The sequence below is a fragment of the Akebia trifoliata genome, chromosome 12 (assembly GCF_017979445.1).
Source record: "Akebia trifoliata isolate Shusen 1 chromosome 12, ASM1797944v1, whole genome shotgun sequence".
In the NCBI taxonomy this organism is placed as follows: Eukaryota; Viridiplantae; Streptophyta; class Magnoliopsida; order Ranunculales; family Lardizabalaceae; genus Akebia; species Akebia trifoliata.
In genome coordinates, this window is record NC_141386.1 from 33762177 (window position 1) to 33778130 (window position 15954).

The window sequence follows — 15954 nt, forward strand, 5'->3', positions numbered from 1 at the left end:
TAGATGTTACATAGATCCACGTGTACAAGGACACCATGCTTGCCAGATAGACAAATTAATTAGAGAATCCCTTTCCTTACTAAGATAGAGAGGAAAAAAGCCCTAATAAACCTCATCCACCGTCAAAATACTTCAAGATGCAAGAACAATATCTTGAGATTTATGTGAATCTCAAGGATGTATATTGTGAATCTCAAAGTCTTTTTGACTACGGAAGAGTCATAGGAAGGCCTTTTCTTCCTCACTATCTTAGTAAGGTTAGTAGGACTCAATTAATTATCACCCTCAATCTTCTTAATAAAATGACTTAAATGCTTTTGCCCCAACCTAAAGCAAAGAACCCTTAATTTTTCTCCATGTTTTAAGGTCAGGAGCAGCATGTCATTTCATTACTCATTGAGTGGTGATAATCTGACGCCTCCCACATATACCCCCTACGTCCCATTATAGAACTGTAGATCATTTGCCTTGGGATATACAAGAAAAAGATTTATGATTTTGCATATCCCAAGGCAAATGATCATGATTTTGCATTGGGACATATGTGAGAGATGTTCAAAAAATCGTTATCCTTACCCATTAATTAGACATAGAGGGATCTCTTCTATTAGGTAAGAGCAGGTCAATAATAAAGAGATGGTACAATCAAAATAATTCTTTTTTTAAGTTTTATTATGAATGTTTCATCAACACACTTAACAAAGTGACAGGATACATCTAGTGTGGAAGTGGACCAACATTTCTGTTGGCAAATAGGAGATGTTCAAATTCTTGCCCAAGTTTTTTTTTTTTTTTTTTTAAAGAAGATTAACTAGGTTAAGGCCAGACCCAAACCAACTACAACCTTAGGAACCGCGAACCACTACGATCCTTATCAAGGATCAACAAAAGATCAATAGGATAAGAGTTACAATTCATGCCCAAGTATTTATTACTCATTAGGTAGAAATTGCAATCTTATTAGGCTTAGTCACTATAGCTATTCAAAACCCTCAAACCAACAGTCAGAATTTATTCAAATATATTATTGAATTCATTTGAAACTTGAGCAGAACTTAGAGAGTAGAGGAATACGGTCTTCCGATCTCCTTGCACTGGCATATTTGGATGCAGATCTTGCCAAAAAAGGTTTTTGTTATTTCGATAAATCCATTCAACCAACTCCAATATTTTAACCAATTAAGATCCTAGAACATTTCAAGAAATCCTTGTTGAATAGTTTTCGACTTTTGGGGAATATATATTTACTGATGATTGGGAATATGTGAGTTGTCTCTTTGAAAATCAAACTAGACACCCATGAATTATGTGGTCACAATTGTATTGCACATCCTAAGCGAGGCTGAGATTAGAACATATAGATCAGAACCATAATCTAAACAGCTTATATAAAAAATGCATAGTGAAGCAAGAAATATAATTGATTGATTCTCAATGAGATAACTTTTGCAGAGGGAGTGCATGTTCCAACCCATACTTGAACTAGCAGTGTATATAAGTAGATCAATAATAACTTGGACATTTACCAGACCTCTCCCCTTCTGAATAGGATCCTCTTCACTCCAAGGTTTGAATTTACGAACCCAAAAAGGTAAGAAACATTTACTCGGTTCCCTGCATGAGTGACTGTACAGATAAAAAGAAGAAAGCTACTTGATTCCCAAAAAAATACACCCGCAATGGTAATCATCATGAATACAATTTGCCCATGACATGTACCCATAAACTGCAAGACCAAGAAATATAACTTCAATATTTTAGCTTCCTCTATTTCAGAAAATACGATACATATCATGTATCCAGTTTTTCAGTAACCGTCATTTCCCTGCAGAAACATAAATGGCTTCTAAGAATCAGAATAATCAAATTTGAATGGGTAATTAGTAGAAATAAGAAAAATGCCACAAATACAACACAGGAACAAGTGGAAATAAAATATTTAACCTGTTCATCATCTTCACTGCAAGATTATGAGCATACTTCAAAGGCGTCAAGCTTTTCACATGGTCAGCATCAACCAATAAAGATTTTAAGTTTAGAAATAGTTCATGGTAAGCCTTACTCAATTCTCTGAAGTCCTGTTGTTTGTCCACAGAGTAACCACCAAATTGGTCTCCATGGGGGCAATTAGAATGTTTCCAGATATTCTCTTGCACTTTATCTTCCTTTTGGATAGATCGTGTTTCCATCAACAATGTCTGTGTTAATCGGGATCCCACCCTGGTCCTGACTACTGCTTCCAATTTTGCAGCCATGACAGCAGCTCGAGCAATACATGAAGAAGGTAGCTAAAAAGAACTGAACAGTGTTAACAATTTGATTGACCAGCAGACTACCATAGTTAGCTCAGTTTTATAAAAGACATAGAAGAGAATATACATAGGGTGCCCAGGGAGGTGGGGTGGGGGTTATAAACTAAACTGTAGTCAGGAGGAAAGGCAATACTACACTAGTTCTGTAATATCAGACATCTTGCAATTAAGAACCTACCACGATGGTTATATGAAGAAAACAAGTAACCATTCCTACCCTATGCGACAGGAAGACTACATTCTCTAATAATTTTCCATACCTGTGCAGGTTGGACACAGGTTGTTTATATGATTTTAATGTAATTCATCTTACATGGAATACATTCTTTCAATGTTGGACACTTAAATCAGCATCACCCTCATCTACATCAAATGCCAATTATTAGAGTTGGCAACATGAATCCTATTTCAGCATTCAACTTCATCTTGAGTCATTCTCAGTTAAGGCATCTCTTGTACACTAGACATGAATTCATGTATTTTAAAACATAGGTCAACTGTACGGACGTATCAGCATATAACATTTGCAGGATACAGTTTGTATGACGCTTCATCAGTGTCCAACACTAACACTCATATCCCTGTCTTTGTCATATAGAAATCCAACTAAAGATTACTCACAAGCAAATGAAAATTAAAGGGGTTTTTTCCCCCTTATCAGAGAAAACAAACATTAGAGAAGGTCTGCTACAGTCTAGGCATTTTAACCCACTACATTTTTGTGTTTCCTACCTCATGTTGACGAATGACACAAACATGCATGTTCAGGTCCAACTGGCACTAAAAATTAACACACCAGAAAACATAGCATTTTAGTTTAGTAGACACTACCTGTGCAAGCCGGGCAACATTAAGACCAAAACTCTTGTCTGACATGCCAGGCACAACCTTATAAAGGAAAGTGATGTCACAATGGTCAAGATTCTCAACACATTGATCTGATTTAGAGTCCATAATTTCTGGAATATTCTGTGATGTCATATACGAAACATGGTAAGCCGCAACAGAGCCTGGAAATTCATTCTTGATATCCACAATTTTAGGGTAGTGAGTGACAAAGAGGACCATGCATCTTTTCTGATCGAGAAGGTAGCGTAATGTTGCATAAGCAATTGCAACACCATCATGTGTGCTCGTGCCTCGCCCAAGCTCATCAATGATTACCAGTGAGCGTGGTGTGCAGTTATGGAGTATATGAGAAGCTTCACTCAGTTCCTCTAAAAAGGTGCTCCTTCCTTGTTGGATACTGTCGGATGCACCCATTCGGGTGTAAATTCCATCTAGAACATGTAACTTTGCTGACGATGCTGGTACAAAGGAACCAACCTAGAGGGATCAGAGGGTACATTTTAATGAAGCAGTGCCATGCGAATCACATTCCACATAAGGAACTTAAAGCAATAATAGGCACAGTTTGTATGGATAAATCACAAACTTTTAAAACAGAGGTCGGCAATGTTGCATGGATGCATGAGTGTTAGGGACTGAAAAGGGTACAAAGTGTTGAATTTGGCAAACCCCAAAACTTCATGGACTAATGAATTATGGGATGAGATATCTTAAGAATGTATCATATACCCATTCAATGTAATATTTTGCTACAAAGAAAATCTTAAGTCGAAATGGTAGCACTCACTATCTATATAAATGCTAATATTACCTTGAAAAAAAATATTCAGTCACACAGGAGTCCATGGAAAGTTGGAACCCAACATACACCCAACATAGGTACTTGACCCATTATAGTCCATGCAACATAACAAGTATTTGATGAAGAAGAGAACTTGAACAGAATCATTTATTTGAGGACTCCTATATAAAGAGACACACATGCATCCATGCATACACATTAACAACCAACAGAGCTCATCACCAAATTAAAAAAATCACAATTGGTGCTCCAACAATTCATAGACAATTGACGTCAATTGGAGCTCAGATTGTACCTGAGCCATGATTGCGATGAGAGCAACCTGACGAATGTAGCAACTTTTTCCACCCATGTTTGGGCCCGTAATGATCTGACAGTATTCCCCATCTACATGCAAGTTGGTGTCATTTGGAACAAAATTGTCTTGTAATATCAACTCCAGAACCTGAATGAAATAATTTTTGGTAAGCAGTGAACAAACCAACCCCGACAGCCACTTAAGTAAAAAAAAAAACACCGAACTGGTAACAGATATTCTTATTTCAAAAAAAAAAAAAAATGGTTCAGTTGATGCAAGTAACTGGAAAAAAAATTTTGACATTAACAGAGCAACAGAAATCCATTTAGTTCCATACATTATAGACATATTGAATGTAGATCTATATGTGGCATACCGGATGACGACCAGAACAAATGTGTATCTGAACAGGTTCATTCTCATCCACAAAAACTGGACGGACATAATTCTGCAATATATGCTTTAAACGAATTAAATAAAATTCGAAAAAAGTTTCAAACTTAAGAGCCCAAGGAATTACAATAACAACAGTGTTACCTTATTTCTCGAAAGAATGGCAAGTGAATGAAGACAGTCTAAAGCAGCTAGTGCTTGAACAGCAGCTTGAAATTCTGCATAATATTTACCAAATCCCTCTAAGAAACTATTCCAGGCACTGCGGCAGACAACAGTTAATTCCTCCTTGGCCAGCAACAACTGATCTAAAGCTTCCAAGACTTCAGGAGGGTGATAGCGAATTGTCTTCTTAGTACTATTGACTTTGACCCAATTCGAAGGTACCCTTACCTCTGAGCGCAACTGTGATCAAAGCTATAATGATTCAATTCTCTGGGAACAAACTACTAATATATCCTTGGAATAATGGAAATGATTCAGCTACTTATTAAAAAAAAATACTAACAATGGTTCGACACCAAAATTTGGATCTCACAAATGCCCACACCTTTACATTTAAACCTAATACAATCAGGGTCATTTTGGTCAAAATCCAATAAAATTGTAGCATACGACCCTAGATGTGTGTTTGCACATGCCACCTTCTAGTAGAGATATAAATGGATATGTCATTACTTAATTGTAAAGAACTGATAATGCATGCAGGCTAGAGGTGATGACAAGGAGAAAGATCAAATAACGAATTATTAGTAGCTGAAAAGCATCTGGATAAATCGACTTCAATATAATTTTACCCTGAATTACCTCTATCAAGTGTGTTGATCCAGAAACACTCATGAATTCCAAATTCCGCACTCCAAGCTGCTTTCGATACAGACCAATCAAGGAATCCAACTTTTTGCTTGCCACCTGAACAGCTGTGCGAGCTCTTGCAACCTGTCCACAAATTGATATTTTTTATAAGCAAAAAAATCTTTTATTAACAGGGCATGGTTGAGATGACCAAACCAATAAAGAGAGAGAAAACAAGCAAGAAATGGGAAATTTTGCAAAATGAAAAGAAATCAATGTGAAATATAGATTATCTGCACACACACACCTCAGGGAATTGATCATTACAAACAATGAATAAGTTTTGGAGATCCCCTTGATTAGCTGCGTCCTTGTTCAGGATGGAAAGAAGCTTAGCAGCATGACCGACTACTGTGGAGGATGAGGCTGTTAAAATCAACCTCCTCAACAAAACCGATTGCACTGTCTTCCCTTGCACTTTTTCATTATTGTTCTCATCTTCAACCTGAAGTTGCTGAAGTTGTTTTCCAGCAAATAAAATAGCATGAATGACAGCAATGAACTGTAGCATTCAGACAGAAATCGTCAGCACACAATATAGATGCATGATAAACTGATAATATATCAAGCAAAAGATGTATTTTAAACAGACATAATTAATTTATGGGGCACTAAAGGCAAAATCATTATTTTGAACCCAACTTATTCAAATCTAAGAAGCCCCATCAGTTTTTTCTTCGAGATAGAACTATTTTATCTCCAAGTTGAACTATGATTCATGGTTAGTTCAGCCCACCTTGAATGCAGGGCACATAGACATAGTAAAGTAATTGAGGAAACTTTACTCGGCCATGGACAAGGTATCAGAAACGCTCTAAAAGTGAACCTAGGAAGGTAATTGTTACCTCAGCTGCAGTTGCGGTTCGGTGGAAAATTCTTGTTATTCCACGCTGAATATCTGGAGATCTTCCTAAAGTGGTTAAAACCAAAGAAAGCAAATAATTGACCTCAGGTTTTACAATTGCAACACATCCATCATCCACGTTAAACCCACAAACATCTTGCGAAGTGCTTGGCCCTATTGATTCTGCAATCTCAGAAACGGCGTCAAGCCGTGCAAATATTGAACTTCTATCACATAGAGGATGAGTCACCTGCATAATGCAGCAAACATGACAAGTCAAAACAAAAATGTTAAAAAATGAAGGCACAATAAAATAAGCATATAAGCCCACCTCATACCCAGTGTCTAAGAAGCCTTGAACCAAATATAGTGAGTGTATGATTCATCGAATGAAGTAAAGAACCAATCTCTGACCCATCAAAGTTATTTTTAAGAACCTACAAACATCAAGTAACTTATTTAGCACAAAACATGAGTAAAGATATTGGAAATAATTTTGCTGAATGCAAGAAAAAAATCAAATTATTATTCTCTTTGTGAAAATTAAATCACCAAGATCATCAAAGCTCGGCTAAACAAATCCTGTTTCTCCATTCAATTCTTTCTAGAGCTACATCTTTTGCTATGAATGTGTTTAATATTTGTTTCACTATGACTATCTCCTCCTGTATCCAGGCTTTGGACTGGCAATGTAGTGTAAAGGAAACATTACAAAGGCGGAGTTTTGTGAAAATAAAATAAATGCCGAAAAATTGTGGATTAGCAGTGATTCGAAGTTCATGAATTAGTCATAAAGCCTTATCATAAAATACTATTAAAGTTCAAAGCATTTTCAATCCATTAGGAAGGATTCAAAAAAGTATCCCAAGTTAAGCATGCAATTTGTCAAATATTACCTCTAGCTGTTGAAGGGCATTGGCCGACAAGGTCATCTCAATGTTGCTCGAGAAAGGACGAAATGCAGCACCAAGACGCATAATCCTTTCCAACCCAAACTGCCTTAGATGACGAATTGTCAAGGCCAATGCTTGGACAGCCAACCCAGGCATAGTTATAATTTCCTGTAAAGTCACAAAATTAATATTCAGACTTAGTTTAACAAAGTTAAATTAGCAGCTTAATCAACAATAGATAGCCACAAGATCCGTAGATAGAAGAATTCAAGCCTAAAAATAATTTATTCATGTAAAGAAGAACAAAATAGTCAGCATACCTCAATCCCCAGACGATGTTTATCCTGCTCTGCAGTCTCCGTGATGTGCTCATGAGGATCTCCAAAGGTATCTTCATCTACGCTCTCATATAAAGTCATTACTTCAGCAAGAGCACCCCCATCTTTGAAACAATCATGTGAAGCACGCTCAACTCTAACATTGGATGTAGGTCCAGCATACGCCAATAGTAACTAAATATTAACAATCCCAACTTCTCAGGAAGATGTAGAAAATGGGTGAAATCTTTAAGAAGACTCCCAACACAAAACGAGTATTTTAATGTTTGGCTGAACCGTGATTTAAAATAACCATGATAGTAATGTAGTGGCCATTCAAACAAAATGCCCACTAGTTGCTGAGTTGGCTCTCATGATATCCATTACAGGCCTATTTTACTATTTGTAATGAACATTGATGTCATAGTGACTTGTAACAATGTTATTTTAGTAATAAATGGTTCAAATACAGCAGTTTTAAACATAGTGACAAAACTCTGAGATTTTTTGAAAAAAAAAAAAAAATCACGATCTTAAATGTTGTCAAGTAAATCACAATTTTTTTCAAAAAAGTGTGACATTTTTGGGGGAAAAAACATGATTAATCGTGATTTAATCGATGATTTTTTGAAAAATACAGATTGTTTTTATGCTTAGCATTTTTAAGTGTTATTTAATTATTTTATCATTTAATTTGAGATACATAGTTTTTACACTTAAAAAAAATTATTTTAAAATTTTAATTTATCCGATGTTTTCCAAACTCTATCAATCTTTTGCCGACTTTTTCTGAAGCATTCTCTTGCCGAATTATTCCTGAACCCCATCTTTGTTACCATGTTTTAAACATTACAAAATAATTATTTTTATGTTTTCCAAAATGATAGGCCATTAATCGGTTTCAGATTTAAAATTCAATATGATCTAATCTGAAACATTTTATTTTAACCATTTTGTAATGGCCATTTTTTAACATAACTTGTGGGCACCTTTATAATGTAAAATGCCGCGATAACAGTTATAATGGTTGGGCCAACCTAAAATTAGAACATTGTCATAGCCAGACCCTTTTAAACCTCAGGTGACACATCAATATAGAAATGTAAGATCATTACTTCTTAATATTAATGTTTTCAAATGAGATATAAAATACTGTTCTTTGAATCAACTGACCTATGGATCAAAGCCCCATGTTAATATTAAGTTTTTCAAATGTTAATCGAATAGCAGAATACCTTCTCCGTCTGTTTCGTAATAGACTCCCCAAGAAGTATCTCCGCAGGAGACAAGCTTAAATCACCGTTTCAAGTGCCGATCTCATCACATTATCATTGAATTCTCCATGAACAACATCTCCAGTTGAAATCTCCACAGCAACAAACCCAATTCTCACATCAAATCCACCCTCCACACCACAATCCTTATTCCCAACCAAAACCCCCTTTTCAACAACACAAATAAGATAATTACTACAAGATCCACATCCCTCCTCTCCAGCTCCCATATCCTCAGCTGCTTCAAGCGTGGCTTTCGTATACAAAGCCGAAAGCCCTCTCGTAAACGGCCCCAACCGATTCGACCCATGAGCCTTAATCGCTGCCGTCTCCGTCTGCTTAACAACTCCAACCTTAAACCCAGCATTCACAAGTCTCCTCACATGAACATTTAATCGAAAAGTCGGGATACTTGCAGTCGAGAAATTGTGATCAACGTGAGAGTAAATTCCCAAAACCCTAGCTGCAACCTCGGCATCTTCACCGAAAAACCGATATTTATATCCAACTTCGATCATTAGAAGGACATCAGGGTACTTCGATTTAAGATCCAAGACTTGTTGTTCCAAAGGAGTGTACTTAGGGTTTGAGGAAGATAGGGATTGAGTGGGGAGAGAAGAGGTTGGAGAGGGTTCTAGAAGCTTCTGGAGGAATTTTTGGTGGAGAGAGGGGTTTGGGATTGGGTTTTGGGTGTGAGGAGAGAGTTTTGGTTTTTTGATTGTTAGGGTTTTGAGTGGTGAGGTTAGTTCTGTGGATCGAAGGCGTTTTGAGGGAGAGAAGGAAACAGTGGCGGAGATTCTTGGGGGAGGGGTTGGTGGGTTTGAATTCTCTGGAAGACTAGAAGATGAAGGAAGAGTTTTGGGTTTAGGGGCAAAAAAGCGGGAAATCACTTGTTGCTTCTGCTTCCCCATGTTTGGCGGTTTGACAGTGTTTGAGGGGGTTCAGAGAGTGGTAGTTATAAGGAGAAAAACAGTTGAATTGGCGCTTTTATAGTTGGTGATTTAGAACAACCTCCTCACATTTTGGGATATATTTGAGATACACTCCCTCTTTTTTTAACTGTGCATATCCCTTTGACCTAAGTCTCTTCTAGAAGACTAAGAAAATAACCTTTGAAAACCCTTGATTTTTCTCCCAAATCTTTAGCCTAGAATAGAAAACCTTTGATTTTTCTACTAAAACATCCATTAAAATATCTATCTTTTCTCTAGGTTGGAAGGTTGAAGGAGATAGAATCTTAACAGTTGAAGATGATAGGTTTTGTTAGGAAGAAAAATCAGGGTCTTCCTATAGGTTGAAGATCAGAGCATTTAGTTCATTTTCATTAGTCACTCAAATAAGACTGAGGTCAGGGAATATATCATCATTTTGAAAATATAGAAGCATCGAAAAATTCACAAAAACGTTAGGGATGGGTCTAAATCAAATTTTTTTTTAAGGAAATGCAGGTTTCTAAATGGACTGGGCTTAATAGGCCCAACTTTAGCATCACCGGATTAGATGTTTTAGATGTAGACATACACATTAATTAATTAATAGGATCTTTGTTTAGAGTCATATTGCAATCTTAAATAGGCACGTTTGCCCCAGATTGTAATCAAATTTAACATGTAACAACTCTGCCAGATCTCTGCATTATTTAATAGAAGAATCTAAAAAAATGGATTTTTTTTTTCATAATAATAACCATCTCAAGTGAATTGGTTTGGTAATCAAGGATTAGTTTCATTAGCTTTCTATCAGATAAGATAATGAGAGAAGAACCACAATTACTTATAGTTCTCTTCATTCACCAGATTACAATGGCAGCACAAGAAGTTAGATACTGCTCATAAATTTTTGTTGGAAAATCTGGGATTTATCCCAATATTTGAATGGATGTGAAAGTGGTTTATTTTTTACATTGTGGTGTAAATGCGTTAGTCCCACATCAGATGGAACAACTAAAGAGTGTAAATTTTATATGGAAACTCTCATATAAGATAGTAAATGTTAAAGAGATATGGGTAAAGCCCAAACACATACGAGGGCCATAGGTTCTAAAAGGGATTTGGACTCATTGGTCCAAAAACACCTTACTAGTTTCAAGTGAAATCTATATTCATTCAACTAAACAACAAAACCATTTTATAAATTGCACAAAGTATAAGTTTTTTGGACCCATTGGTCCGAAAAACCTTAGTAGTTTTAAGTGAAATCTATATTCATACAACTAAACAACAAAACCATTTTATAAAGTGCACAAAGTATAAGTTGTATTAGCTCTTCACATGTACGACTATCTGCAAAATTTGAAAGCCCCATTCAATGGGTAATTTAATTTGAATCACAGCCTGATAACCTGTCAGAACATGCGGAACTCAAAGCTGGACAACTGCAGTGGCATGGAGGAGATTACTGATCCGTACTTCTGCAACCAAGTTAATAAGACATGTTTCAAAGAAGACCCATGTTTGACACTTAAGCACACATTTTTGAACTTATATGACAAAAACGATGGATCTAACATTACAACGGTGATCCTAATGGCATAACAGTTTTAACACTAATAAAACCTTTTAAACCTTGATTTAGATGGAAGCAAACGTCTATAATGATCTATTTTCTTTAAAGCCAAAGGCGATTTCTGACAAACACTCATCAGTGTCCGACAATGACAGACAGGCTCACCTCCAAGATAACACAGAGAACATCATACCTCAGCGTTATCATAGAGATCAAAGAACGAAACAGCAATAAGATTAAAGTTTTTGCGTACTTCAAAGTACTCCCTCTCAGACAAGTGAACAAGGAAAAGCTTCTTACACTCCTGAATCAAAGTCCCCTTTTAACTTAGTAAAGTTATAAAATAAAATAAAAAATAAAAATAAAAAGGATTTAAAATGAAGTACGTAACCAGAGTTTTTCTAAGTTTCAAAAGACCCTACCTTAGGTTTTGTGATATGTGGAGGCAGTATGGGTACATTGCTGCATCAGAGTTTGGCCTCCACCAGATAGCAACACACTCTCCAATCTGCAATAAGGGAATGGGGAATGAAGTCTTCTATACAAAGATAAGATAATCCAACAACTATCCAAGCTTGTGCCCTTGGAACTAGTTAATGTCAGCTCAACAAAGGTCCAGCTCTGAAATTAACAACTAACAAATCACCAATCATACCAGGAGAGTTGATAACATTCACTATGGCATGGTTCAGACAAGTATTTTTAAGGTGTGTGAGGCTTACAACTCGACACAGCCTCGCGGTGAGGTTCATTAGACCAAAGAGGCAAACAAAAGGTGCATGCATTAGTGTGATGTCTGATTGGGGGGCATATGCTTCACACTTTAATTTGTCAGTTGGTTTTCCTTTTTTTTTTAGTTGTATTTTTGCAATAAATATACAAATTTATTTACTCACTTTCAACGACATTTGATTATGTGGATTTCAAACTTGAAAAAGTTGGAAATATGTAGCTTCTACCCTAAATGTTTTTATTCTTCAATGTTAGTTATTTACATATGTTACATTATTTATACCATGTGAGATTTACCACCCCTTATACCTCAAGGTGTTGGCCAGCCAAGTTCATCACCTTAGCTAATAATGTTGAAACATAGCACACATGTGCATGAACAATATGAAAGGAATAGTCTAAAATATTAGAGTCGTGATTTTCTTACACCCCTTCTGACACACGCCCCTGACGTGGCATGGGCTAGAACCATAAATTTTTTTCCCTCGGGATACATAACTGTACATCCCCATAAATATGTGCAGTTGTGTATTCCAAGGAAAATAATCTATGGTTCTAGCACATGCCACGTTAGGGGACGTGTGTCAGAGGGGGCGTCAGAAAGTCAATATTCAACATATTACCAAAGGTGAGAAGTAAGATGCCTTTAAATCTTCAAAGTACCTTAAGAAACTATACCTGCCAATCTGGCTGAAGAGAAGTGGCAGTAGCCCAAGTTTGCTAGTTAGTTTTCGTTTTAGGCCCTCAATTACTACAAAAAGTTCAAAAAAAGATAATAAATAATATGAAATTTGAAGCATACTCAGGGATCCAACGTACGAAGAAAAAACAAACATATTTTTTCAGGAAAAAAAAAAGGATAATTTCATACCATTCTCTCCAGGATTCAATCGTCCACCAGGAAGTTTGTAAGAACTGTTCCCTATTTTTTTCAAAACTAGCATGTGAGGGTGGTTATGCTCATGTGTCTGCAAGAAAAGCCAAATTGACAGGCCACAATTATATATTTTTTGCAAAGACAAAAATCATATAAAAAATTATTTCTCAAGAAATTGAATCTGTTTTAGAGCCCATTTGGAAACACTTTAAAAAAATTGTTTGGGTTAATTTTAAAAACTAAAAAGCTTAATTCTTTAAAAAGCAAAGGGAAACTACTTTCTACTTTTGAAAAGCTATCCACAAAAAAACTACTTTCTTCCACTTTCTTGCACTTTCTACTTTGTACTCAAACAGGGCCTTAGACTGCTAAGCTAGCATTCCTAAACAAAGATGCCTCCACATTATGTATCACATAATTCAAGAAATAACTGAAACAGAGAATCCCTCTTTGATCTACTCAAGACTCCCAATCTTGTATCCTAACAAAACAACAATCCAAAATGTTCAATTTAACCAAAACTAACATTTCACACCACGATCATCACGACGAGGAACACATGTTCCAGTTATGAAATCAAGAAACAGTTTTTTCAAATTTCGAATTTACAATAATAATAAAACAAAAAACGTAAGCATGCTCTTGAAATAATGATTTATAATGTTTAAAACTTTAAATTTCAAAAACTAAACCAAGAAATCAAAGAACTTGAAGAATGTCAAGAAATCCAAGATGATAATACTAACCACTAGAATTGCTTCAACGCTTGTCCTCATGCCTTCTTCCATGTATCTGTAGTTCAGAGATTACAGATTAATTTCTTGCTGTTTTCAGTTAATTTTGATTTGATCTTAGTTTGATACATTTGATTTCTTAGAAATAAAACACAAGTTTTGAGAAGTAAAATCATGAAAGATATGGTTTTTTGTAGGATTTTGAGAAATTAACGTTACTTGAGTTTCATTCGAGTGAGACGATCTGCGGGCGAACCGTCTTTGTCCAACTTCGGCTCCTTCGTTCCAAAGTGTAGCTCGAGAGAGGAAACGTATTTACTACTGGTGATGTCTGCATCTCTCTGTCTGTATCAAAGCTTAAGCACAGAGAATGTTAAAGTACGAGAATGTCCAAGCGAGTTTTGTAAATTTACGACGATAGAACGTGGGATGGAAGGGTCTTTCTATGGAAGTAATTAAAGAGGCTTCAAAGGGATCCGGAAGACTAGAACCTTTCTCTTTCCCACGCTCGTGCCTTTTTATTTAAATTCGATTCATGTGGTATCTATTTGGGTAATTTAGTAAAATCCCATGTGAAATTTAAGATATTAGATTTAACCCCAGAAAATAAAAGATTGGGTTTACTCAAGGGTCCTTTTTTTAGAGCTGCTATTGGCACCCCCAACTCTTACTTGTTACATCTCAATTAAAATTTAAAAGAAAAAAAAAATCAATAGATGAGAATAAGTAAAAGTTTTTTTTTTTTTTCTTTTTTTTTTTTTTTTCATTTTTTAGATTTATATATTTGTTAGATTTAGGATTATACATGGGTCTAATCCTAATTGTAAATAATTGGTGAAGTTTTTTGAATGTGTTATAATGTTTTGAAACGTTGAAGTAATAACTTAAACCTAACTTTTTATTATATTTGAATGGTTTGTTTTAATTTTTAATTAAGGTGTGGTAAATAATTTAAGAAATTGGGGTGTAATAAGTTAAAGTTGGGTGGCAATAGTATTTCTCTTTTTTTTTTTTTTCAAAAAGGAATTAAGGGTGAAGTATTGAAATTTTGGTTTTATTTTCAAAATATCCTTCAAAACTTGAATTATAAAATCAAAATTTAAATAAAATAAAAGAATATTTAAAAAAATATAATAAAAATAATGAGTCCAAATAAACTACTTACTTGACGTGGCATGTGCACATAATCATAGATCTTTTTTCCTTCTATATCCATAGATCTTTTTCTTCGGGATACATAAGAAAAAAAGATTACATGCCACGTCAAACGCGTGAAAAGCGAGTGGTTTTTTTCGATTCAATTTATTATTAGTTTAAAATAATATGTTAAGAAGTATTAACAAATTTTAGTAAATTATAAAAATCAACCCAAAACCATGGTTGAAGAGGCGTTGTTTCTATACTGCATTTTGAAAGGATAAACCTAATATCACTAATTTTGTAAAGGGATTTACTAAATTATCCTCTATATTTCCCAGTCTTTGGGTTTCAAGTTTTTAAACACTTCCTTAGAGTCGTGGTGGAGTGACTTTAAATTTTACATTGACTCAAACTTTGTTGACATATGAAGGTGTGCACAGAAGCATAGATGCTTTTCACTTTTGTATCAATGAAAAATATCTATATGGTTCTATACACATCCACATCAGCAAAGTGTGAATCGTTGTAAATTTTAAGGTCACTCATGTACATATTATTCCACTTCCTTATTACGGGGTTATGAATAGTCCAATGCAACAAAGTTAACTAGGAAAAAGCATTTAAATTTACAACGACAATAACAAAGCCGTATCACAAATATTTGGGTCAACTAGACAAATAATGTTCTCCTTTTATTTTGTCTAAATTCAATCTTCTATAATTGAGAGCAAGTTTTTTCTTCGATTCTCTTATTCTTTTGAATCTTGATCTCGCTCTTTTAGCATCTTGAACTTGAAAGCCCAGCTCGTTGAAGAATTCCATACGAACAAACTAAGAATTGTAACCATTATTTACATATAATGATGATTTTTCAAACGAAAATAAGGAAGAGCTTCAATAAATCAAATCTACAAAGCGAGCTGAGCCATAGGCCAGATGGCTTTTAGTACTTTCTTTCAGAAAAATTGGGAGACATAATGGTAACCCATGGGAACTTCATCAAGGAAGTTGTCATTTCAAAGACTGTAACTCGACTTTGATAGTCATTCCAAAAGATTAAGGGTCGGAGTGGATAAAAATGTAATTTATTTGAGTGGTTTTGATCAACTTTACATAGAGACCCAATCTC

At 35.3% G+C, this 15954-nt stretch overlaps 1 protein-coding gene and 1 pseudogene across 2 annotated transcripts; both read right to left on the reverse strand.

The window, feature by feature from the left end:
* Window positions 1–1403: 1403 nt before the first annotated feature.
* On the reverse strand, window positions 1404–9796 carry MSH3 (homolog of DNA mismatch repair protein MSH3). The gene is given in 14 exon segments (XM_086417654.1): window positions 1404–1825; window positions 1945–2288; window positions 3144–3638; window positions 4259–4408; window positions 4638–4709; window positions 4799–5059; window positions 5462–5593; window positions 5757–6011; window positions 6355–6603; window positions 6692–6790; window positions 7250–7414; window positions 7567–7758; window positions 8799–8860; window positions 8863–9796. Coding segments are annotated over 14 exon segments (3396 nt in total). The 5' UTR covers window positions 9749–9796; the 3' UTR covers window positions 1404–1791.
* Window positions 9797–10750: 954 nt separating this feature from the next.
* Window positions 10751–14150, reverse strand: LOC147389730 (pre-mRNA cleavage factor Im 25 kDa subunit 2-like; annotated as a pseudogene). The gene is made up of 7 exons (XR_015170807.1): window positions 13905–14150; window positions 13698–13743; window positions 12946–13042; window positions 12753–12825; window positions 11765–11850; window positions 11536–11646; window positions 10751–11247 (listed from the first exon to the last, which is right to left on the reverse strand). The product of XR_015170807.1 is annotated as a pre-mRNA cleavage factor Im 25 kDa subunit 2-like (transcript).
* Window positions 14151–15954: the final 1804 nt, after the last annotated feature.